Raw genomic sequence first — 10,462 nt, forward strand, 5'->3', positions numbered from 1 at the left:
TGTTGATTCACTGTCAGTCTACTATGTTTTTGCAGCTGATAGATGATTCCCCTGACTGCTGAGTTGATAACAATCTTACTAGTCTTTAACATCAGCAATACTAGTAGGCAATGTTATTAGTGATGTTCTGCTTTCTGGGGAATAAAAAACAACACAAAACAAACAAAAACAAACACGAAACCACACACATGCCCCCCACCCAAACAAGCAAGCTGGAATTATTTAAGGAGAAATAAAGTGTCAGCATGAAGCTAAATTGTTCTCATTATCCAAGGAATTCAAAAAAATACTTTAATGTTACAGTTGCATGAAAATTCTATGAGCTCTTCATGTCAGGCAGCATTTCAGCAAGCTCCCCAGGCACACACAAACAAAAAACATATGACAAACTGTTGTCTCCCAGCTGATTGAAGTATTTCTTTCTGGCACCAAGAGCCCACTTAGTTAACTGCTGCGAGTCTGGGCCAACAGAAGTATTCCACCCACTATTAAGCACAAAGTTCAAACCTGAACACAAATGGTGCATCAAAAACACACAGCTTCTGAAATACGAGAAACGGTATGTCTGCGCAACTTCTTTTGAACCCTGAGCTACTTACTGAATTGAATGGACTGCTAAAAACTTAAACAAGCCCAAATAAACTGCCTATCTTGCCTATGTTCAGAAAAAGGTATGTTAAAATACTTATTTCCAAAACAGTTTATCAGCAATAATAAACCACCAGTCTAACACATAAAAAAATTCAGAGAAAAACGCCTACAAATGTTTAACACACCTGAGTTTCTCAGTTTCAGTATTCACTTGTTATGCCAAAGCCCGAAAGTTCCCTAATCAACCAGAGCAAATGAGTTTGAAATACCTGATTCTGTGGGTAAACAGAAGTAGTACAGTCACATACACCACATTGGATGAAAGGATACCACAATTCTAGAGAACTTGCAACTACTATTGCCCAAACTCCTCATGCCATAATTCATTATGACTTAGCAGTTTGTTCCACAATGCACAAAACTCAAGATAAAAATAATAATTAAAATAAAATTTAATACATGTATTTCAATAAGAGCACAGGTAAAATAAGTTATTTGCACACAAGGCTTGATGTTCTCTCAGGAAAGCTATATAAAAGTAAAAAAGGCTAAGTAATAATAAAAAAAAAAAAAAGCAAGGCACTTGGATACATCTGTTCTGCATAGCAGGCACGTCAGCAGACTATATGTAAGTACACTGAGAAGGTGTTTTGCATGCAAGCCTACCTGTTTACTTTTTGCAGCCTTTCTATCAGAGTTGTGGTTTCCTTTAGCACCGTCCATGCTTCTTAAAACATTGATGAAATCTTTCTTTGAAACTGATGACAGCAGTTTAGCACGTTGCCTTTCAGATTTCGCACCTTTCTTCACCTTCTCATCAACATTCTTTTGGTGTGTCCTGACAGCATTAAATAACTGCACAACACCTCTAGGGTGGTAGGCAGCAGAGAGGAGGTGAAGAAAAAACAAAAAAAGCTTTTAACTCAAGTTGTGTTTATAGATATGGACCTTCTATCAAAGAAACTAACCAGTTCAGATGTTAGCTGGCTTCTAGTTCCCAAAAATGGTTACTCAGAACCTCAATTCTGTTAAGTAACACTCACTATAATACAGGAGACTTTCAATTTTCAATCTTCCTTCCCACTTATTACTAGAAACCAGCAACAAAAATCCAAACACAACTTTTCAGATCTCAAAGCAAACATGATACATTGCACTACCATCAATACAAAAACACATTTCAACTCCAGAAGGATGCAGGTAATTCTACAACCAGCTACTAAATTTCTCATACAAGAATTTAAGAGCAGCTGAAGCAGAAGTATAAGGGACAGGAGTGAGTCCTGTAAGGAAACAAGCAGATACAGACAGAATATCAACATGGTGCTCCACAAAGAACTAGACAAAGAGCACCACTACAATAATGCAAATCAGGCAACTGTATTTAGCAGCCATGGATCTGGTGAATTCTCTGCGGAGAAGGAAAAAAGAGAACAGCAGAAACAACTGTTCTGCATTTTCAAAGCATTAAATTAACAAAATAAGGGAGTCTAACAAAGCACTTCTGTTAGGCAAACATTACATTATTGTCTAAATTTTTATGCTTTCAGAAACCCTCTAAAATCTTTTGTTGAACTTGATACTGTAAAACATAAATCTGCATATAAATCACTTGGCTCCTGCTAGTCACTTCGTAGGAGCTCAATCTGATTGGAAACAGATTACCTGCACAGGCCTTTTCTTCCCCTTTTCCTTCCTTTAAGATATACATATATTTAAATAAAGGTTTCAAAAAAAACCTCTTACCTTGTTGCAATTCTCTGAAGATTTCTCTCTCTGTCTCTGTCTTTGACAACATCTGGCTTCACTCGGCACATCATTTCCCACTCCCGCTTCTTATCAAGCTGTTATAAATATTATTACATGAAGTAAGTGGCACGGGCCATTTGAGAATGCAGCATACTCTAACAACATGCACTAAGATGTCCAAAAAAAGATAAATCAACAAAAGTTCTGTTTGGCTGATGGTAAGAGCAGCTCCAGCACAGGACAACAGATCTAAGGCAAGTCCCTCATGCTGAAAACAATGGGGCCCCAATAAAATCACAGCCATTTCCCTTCTACAACAGAAAGTTTGTGCCAGAGTGATGTTTCTGGTTGAGACAAGCAAAAGGGATCTAGCAAAACACAAGTGCTTTCACACTGACAGTTACAGGCAAAGAAACTATTCAAGAACAGTTTTCAACTCCTCAAGCCCATCACAGATAAATCTATAAATAATAAGTTTGTGGGCACATCAAGACAAGCATAATATATTTTGAGTCTCAGGAATTTGACTTCCCCTACTGAATTAATCACAAAGCAGGTTTATGATTGACAGTGATGCACAGCAAAGACTGCAACAAGCAGAACTCAAGCATAAGAGAGTACCAAATGCTCAGAGGATAACTGCAATGGGACAAAGGGGAATGGATTTATACTTAAAGAGGGAAGCTTTAAATTAGATATTAATAAGAATTCTTTCACCCAGAGGGCAATGAGGCTCTGGCACAGGTGCCTAGAGAAGCTGTTGATGTCCCATCCCTGGAGGCACTCAAGGTCAGGGTTGAACAGTTCCTAAACAGTCTGCTCTAACTGCTGGCAACCCTGTTCACAGCAGGGCACTGTAACTAGATGATCTTTGAGGTCCCTTCAAACCCAAGCCATTCCACAACCCTTCCATGACTCTCCAACTGTCACGCACAACACCAATTTTTGTCCTTTTTGAGGTTCCCTGTTTCGAATCCAAAATTGATTAACTGATCAAGGACCATAAGTCCAATAGTAGAATACTATACTTGCCCAACACCTCCATCAGAAATGATTTAAGAATACATTTTCCCCAACTTGTAACAATCTAACAGTGTTCTTAGATCTGATGGTATTTCACTAAGTGTGTTTCACACAAGCTTTTCATGGAATTTCAGAGCCCTTACCTTTATAATTTCAGGCAGACTACTACGAACTCACAAGTTTATGACCATGTTCTGACCTTTGATCAAAAGACCTGCCATGTTCTAGCTTACATCAGCAAGAAATTAAGAAAAGCCAGACTGACCTGAAGTTTTTCTAAGGGTGAACTAGTCAGCTTAGAGACCTGCAGCTCACCTCTGCTTCACAGTACTTCCACATTTATTGGGTGAGAACAAGTATTTAGGACAGCTAGAATTGAGGAGCTACCTTTCCAGAGCTCTATTAAAGGGGCAGGCTGCAGCCTAACCACTGTATGTCCCAGACTATCAGCAGGAAATTTCATTAACCTACTTAAACAGAACTAGCAAGATGAAACATCAGAAGTATTAATAAATTTTTAGCCTGAAGGTGAATCAATTACAGCGTGGAATTAAAATTTCACAAAAAAAAAAAAAAAAAAAAAAAAAAAAAAAGCCACAAAAAACCACTACAGCTTTGTTTTCTTTGTATCATTTTCAGAATTAGAAATAATTTAGAGCATAGATACCATCATACCATCTACCATGGAAAACCAAAAGGGGCAAACAAAATCAAAAGCACATTATGGATTACACCAGTCTCAACCTCGAGGCCCTTGCTCTTCAAAATCCCTGCTTGGGTGACCTTGCCCACATCCCTATCTGACTGTGACAGTACAATGAAACGCTGAGCCTTTTTCTCACCTTCCTCCTCTTCTCCAGTCTTTCCTGTTTCTCCTTTTCTCTCTCCTTCTCCAGTTTTTTATTCTTGGCCAAGATGATGGACTTATTCTGTGGTATCTTTTTGTTGAGTACTTTTGCCATGGCATCTGCCCAGCCTGAACCTGGACCAGCTTTGGAATTTGCTGTCTCTTCAGCCACATGCCCACCAACTGCCGCTTCATCCTCATCATCTCCATCCAAGGCTTCATCCCCAGAAGAGAAGCTGTCATCTGGAAGTCCTGAGCTTATCTCAGAATCTAGGGGGAAAAAGAAAAAAAAAAAAAAAGTATCAAGATTTCTGTCTCCAGTAAGGACTCATCTCAAGTTGAATTTGTTCTAAATGCAAACGTTATTAGAGCTCAGGACCATACACTCCTTGCTTTTACAATTAATTCTTCAAGACATTGCTCAAGCAGGCATGAAACCACCATTACGAATTTATTAGAAAGTTACACTATATTAGAAAGTATACAGTGCAAGGGCTTTCTACTCTCAGCAATGTTTTACAGTATTTTAAGAGGTTGGGTAGAAGGGAGAAGATAGCCCTGGAAATTATTACTATATTAATGAAAATTGTTATGACTAGGACTGTTAAATTTGAGGGAAAAAAAGGTATGTTCCAGTTAAAAGAAATTATTGATTGTATGCATATACACACACACGCACATATATTTATGTTTATATGGCTACATATACTTCTATACAAACTGCAACAGTGACATCTAGTGTTTAAATGCATGTACACAGATTAAATTGAAGCTAGGGGAGCATATCATACATGAAGAAAACGTATGCTTCAGGAAAAAAAACACTAGTCCAGAAAAAGAATTAGCAAAGCACGGTTTCTGCTCTGTGAAACAGAGAATCAAAAGACTTGTCAGGTACCTTAAAAGTAAATGAGCTTTTCTCTTCTTACCCCATCCCCTATTCAAAATAAAAGCAGGAACTGGAGTTAAAATACTCAAGTCTGGAATCAAGTAATTGCGAGAGAGGGAAAAAAAGTCAATCTAACAGCAAACCAAACACACATAAAGTGTATTCTGCTACTTTCGTTAGCTTGATCAGTCAGTCAAATAAAGACTTTAACAGAGAGAATGATTAACCAGAATGAAACTAGCTGCAAGCTTAGGGTGTACTAAAATGTCTCATTATTTCACTCTATTTTTTCAGGTAACTGTGCAGCACGGGCAAGTAGTGTCCTGTGACAATTCATTCCTATTCCATTGATATTTGTGCCACCCAGAAGCTTCAGATTACATATATAACATATCGCTTACAAGGCTTTGAAGTCCACCAAGTGATTGGTAAAACAAAGCTGGTTTCTGACTCCCCTGCAGTCCCACCTGCAAAGAGACAGTCCCCAATGGTTCTGAATGACTGACTGCTGCTCATCCACTTAACATGCAGCTCACTGCCTTTCATCCATCGATCCGCCTCATGCTATATCAGGAAAAGTATTTCAAAATTTGCAGAAGTTTTGTTCCATCAGATCAAGTGTTTCAACTTTGTAAGCATTACTACATTCCTTCATTTCTTTAGCAACCAAGTTGTTATGAGAATGAAGTCAGGAGCTGCTTGACAAGATGATTTCCATAGAATAACGGGAACAGCTATTAATGACATCTGTTTTTAATCCATCCTATCTATTCAACTAATGATACACTCCATAGCAAGACTAATTCATTACTCTGCTAGTAAAAAAATAGGCTTAAAAAATAGCCAAAAATAAACAGAAAAACCTGCAACACCACACATTCATATTCTCCTACATATAACCTCTCCGAATAAACTAAGAGAATAAAGTTAGATAATACCAAAAATCATTATGCAAGGCAATCAGCACTTTCAACAATTACAGAAAGGTGAATGACTGAGGCTTCAGCAGTTAGCCAGCACTGCTAGTTTTGAACATATGAGAGAATGTGTCAATGGCATCAGTTAAAGCAGAGGTATCTCAAAGTAATGTGAACTGTATTAATTCCATCAGAACTAGTACTTGGAGCTCTGTACTAAATTAGAGTGATTCAAGTCTAATAAAATTTCCATATAAAAAGACCTCTTTAAAGGGTGGGAATAAACATATTTGAGTCAGAACAAACCCTTAAAAGACATTTAGTCTATTTCCCCTGCAATGATCAGCAACACCTACAAGAGATAGGCTGCTCAGAGCCCTGCCCAGCCTGACTTCAGAACCTCCAGGGACAGGGCATCCACCTCCTGTCTGAGCAACCGGTGTCAGTGCCTCACCACCCTGATTGAAAACACTTTCTTCGTTATACCCAATCTGAGTATCTCCCCTCTTTTAGCCTGAAACCATTTCCCAATGTCTTATCGCAACAGACCCTGCTAACCAGCCTGTCCCCTCCTTTCTGACAGTCCCCCTTTAGATACTGAAAGGCCACTCAGATCTCCACAGAGCCCTCCCTTCTCCAGCCCCAGCTCTGAACATCTCCATGTTTCCTTCATCTGTGTCTGCTCGGCGATCCAGGTGTAGGCGCGTACATTTAGGAACATCCAGCATCTCTCTGAGAGAAGTTCTGGAAGCTCGATCACCAAACCACCCCCCACCTCCCCTTAGATTCAGCGCTGAAGGCGCCCCCCCCCCTCCCCCACACAGCCAGACGCACTACAAACACACACACACACCGCAGCAGCCAAAATTATTTGCCTGGGCCCCTGTCAGAAGCGGCTTGCCGGCTTGTTCAGCGGGAGAAGCCGGGGGAACCCAACAGCAGCTAAGGAGGCAGCAGGCACCGTCGGCCATAAGAACACCTCTGAGGGGTGCTCAGGCTTGTGGTATCCCGCCGGCAGACTGCACGAGGCAGAGGGAGGGGACGGTGACAACCCAGGGAGGGGACCAAGGGAGAGGAACGCCCCCCCGTTACCGCTACCCCCCGGTTACCGCTGGCCGCCTCCTCGCCCGTTGCTTCCTGCCCTCGTGAGCTCTCCACGGCGGCCGCCATCTTCCCTTCACCGCGTCCGTTGAGCACCTTCCGGTCCGACTCCCTCGCCGCCAACCTGCGTTCCGCCCGACGGAGGTTCCGGGCCGGGTTGTGGCGTCCTGTGCAAGGCTTCCAGCACAGCTGGACGTGTTGTCGTTGGTTCGTTTTGTTTGCTTGTTTGTTTTCACTCAACATGCTACAGAAATAAAAATAAATAAAGCCGAGACTGTAATTCAGCCGTCTTGGGCAGGGCATCAGAAGGGACACTGTTAGGAGGAGGTTATTAAACTAGACAGACAAAAAGCTCTTAAAGAATGTCAATTATCGTTCTCATTCTGTAGCACATATATTTTATTGAACATATCTTACTCTTGGTAGTATCTTTGTCTTGGAAGAATGTCAAAATCTTCAGATTTGCAATGAATTTCTATAAATGATGGGTCTGCACCTTCTTTGCTCAGACTAAGTTAACATGTCACATCTTTGATAGCATACTTCTCTCCACAGGCATTATCCAAAAGCATTTGTCAGCAAGTTCGTTGCCAAATCTAATTTCAAGTGGCTGTCATTGTCTCCTATCATACTGGACTGAATGTTTTTCTGGATTGAAATTGTGATCTGAGGGTTGTTGGGGATACAACCAGCCTAAGAAATCTTTCCAGTCCAGAAAAAAATCCCTAGCATCACTGATATTCATGAAGTCCTGAGAAAGCTAAGAAATTTGGAAAGAATTTTTTTTTTTTTTCATAGAGAAGTGGTTTGTGGGCCACAGATGTGAGCTTTGTAAATTCTTATTTACCTCAGAGGAGTTGTGAGAGTCATGTTAAAATATGGGGGACTTTTAGAGCTTGCTGTTTCTCTGTTTTAGTGCCAGTCTAATGCTTTCCTTCGATATTGTTTCCTTTGGAGCTGCTGAGCTAGCTGGAGAGATTTGTTGAACAGTTTGTTGAAGCTCTTGGAAAGTGATGAACCAGCACCAACAGTTACAGAAAAAGACCCTTGTGGCCATAAATCCCATTCTTTTCAGTGCATGACTCATATCTAAGAACTCAGTATTTTATTTTTCGGTAATTAACAAATAATAACACAGCTCTGCAGGCAAACCAGCACTTCTTTCCATGCACTTATACTGCTTCCAAACTCTAATTTGGGGCTCTAATAAGAGTCAGAACTTTAGAGAAGGGATGAAATTAAGATGTAAATGTATGCAAATCAAAATTCAGTGCACAATTCAGTAATGAATTAACTGATTTTCTCGGACTCCTCAGAAAACTATATTCCAAAGAGAATGAATAAATGAAGAAAGACGTGTGGATACATGGACTTCCTCTCTAAACACACAATGTATGTAGTATCCATGACCTCACAGTAGTGTTGGGAGCTTTCAACAAGAGCAGTGCTTTTCACTTTATATCAATCCATAGTTGCGGAACTAAATGCAGAGACTTGCTGCTTCCATTGGCCTTTGGATCAAAATCTTCATGCTTAATTTTTAAAAGAATAGACCAAAAACAAAAATAGCATTATGATCATTTTTAAATAATCTTATTACCCCTTCTTTCTGTGCTAGGAATTGTTACTGGCATCTAGGAGAACTGAGCGTTTTCACATTTTTCGTAGGTTTGTGGCATTATCCTGAATTTCCCATGAATTGTGGCCTTATCTAGATTGAATGTTTCAGTGTTTCTGACTTGTTTTCCTTTGTGACTTTCCCCAGTGACTGCTACTACTCTCTTCCTCTTTGCTTTATGAATAAATTGCCTTGAATCACACATATCCCCAGAACAATTGTCCTTTCAGTTCCAATGAAGGCTGAACTCCAAGTCAACGTAATAAAGTTTAAAATCTTTGCCACTTTCATAGGTCATATTCACAGCCTGGTTGCTGCGCTAAAAGAGATCAATAACTCCAAGTAGAAGATGAGCATGATAAAGCACTCCAGTACACCAGGATTAAAACATGTTTATTCTCATTTCCATTTCTTTGGTTAGCTGGTGCCATGTTTTCCCCCCAGTTCTTCAGGGTATTTATAGATGAAGAAAGAAGAGCAGTCCATGAGTAAATCACAGAAATTGTTCTGTCACATGATAATCACTGTTCTAATCTCATTTTCAGTAAAGCCACAAATTGATATTTAATAAGTCGTAATTAAATACTACATGATGTTTGCAAATATTTTGTCTCATGAAACTATAATCCAGCAAATTCAAGCCACTGGGTATTTATTTGGACCCCAAGCCTTATAGCCACACAGCAAAGTAAATTTTAATGTGTTAGAAAGGAGAAAAAGACACAAAGATAAACACAGCATTTAAAAACATTTATACCTACATTTGGAAACATAAATATGTATTTTACAACTATTTGAACAACTGTTATCCTCATAAGTGATGAAGACCATACAGTACACAGAAAAGGGTTTTGGGACTGAAAAACATGGCCTGAAAAATGATGCCATACAGAAAGAGTGAATACTTGCCTGTTGAATGTGGCAGGTTATCACAGTGCACGGAATGCCTGGAAAAATGCTTGGTAATCTAAAATTTGTGTTTTCCCAATTTTTAAGTGCTTAAATTTGCAGCTATTTTTGATATTCAACATTTTATATGTAGATATTTTTTTTTATATTAGGTTTCAACCAAAACCATGATGCCATTTGAAATGCAACTCTCTAGTTTAAAAGATGTGTGTGTTCATTATGTTGATGAGCAATTATTTTCTTCTACATTTGTATGAGGAATTGGGAGAGAGATAAAAAAATTCAATGTACCTGGCAGCTAAGTCTTAAATTCTTCTTTGTTTTATCTTTGTTAGTTCCATTAACTTCTTCAGGCTTCACAACCATTCTTGTTTCTGTATTCTATAGGAATGAATTATGCTAGTGACTTTTTAGAGACATGGACTGGTAACCGGACTTTTAGAAATTCATGCCAGATTTTCTCCATTTGAATCACAGGAGTTAGCTGGAGTTCCAAGAAACATGTAAGTAAAAGAACTCATCTCTCAAAATGTGCTTTCATGTCCTCAGTAGATTTTAAATGTTTAAGCACTCATAAAGCAGGGCAGATTGGAGAACAAACGAAAGCAGTCAATATTTTTTTCCAAATCTTTAATGAGGCTTTTTTTTTTTTTTTTTTTTTTTAATTACAATTATACTTAACCATATTCATCATCTGATCATTTTAAAGAATTTTCATGAGTGAGTAGAGAAGAAAAAAAACAAACTTCAGCAAGCCTAGAAAGTTGTCCCCTGCTCTTTGGAAATCACAGAGAAGACTATGGCTTGAACCTGTGCAT

At 39.1% G+C, this 10,462-nt stretch overlaps 1 protein-coding gene across 2 annotated transcripts in view; it reads right to left on the minus strand.

Moving 5' to 3' along the window:
* Positions 1 to 7,206, minus strand: part of RRP15 (ribosomal RNA processing 15 homolog) — a 31,470-nt gene extending 24,264 nt beyond the window's left edge. The window contains exons 1-4 of one of the 2 annotated variants that reach the window (XM_042809388.1): positions 7,126 to 7,206; positions 4,206 to 4,480; positions 2,338 to 2,435; positions 1,258 to 1,459 (exon numbers count right to left, since the gene is read on the minus strand). In XM_042809388.1, the coding sequence (XP_042665322.1) occupies positions 1,258 to 1,459; positions 2,338 to 2,435; positions 4,206 to 4,480; positions 7,126 to 7,186 (636 nt within the window). In that variant the 5' untranslated portion in view covers positions 7,187 to 7,206. Of the gene's footprint in view, positions 1 to 1,257; positions 1,460 to 2,337; positions 2,436 to 4,205; positions 4,481 to 5,500; positions 5,782 to 7,125 lie in introns of those variants that run through there. The other variant, XM_042809387.1, reaches the window with a different exon arrangement.
* Between the last annotated feature and the right edge of the window lie 3,256 nt (positions 7,207 to 10,462).

Source organism: Centrocercus urophasianus, unplaced genomic scaffold (assembly GCF_019232065.1).
Source record: "Centrocercus urophasianus isolate 14NV4802_14NV808 unplaced genomic scaffold, USGS_Curo_1.0 seq_1188, whole genome shotgun sequence".
NCBI lineage: Eukaryota > Metazoa > Chordata > Aves > Galliformes > Phasianidae > Centrocercus > Centrocercus urophasianus.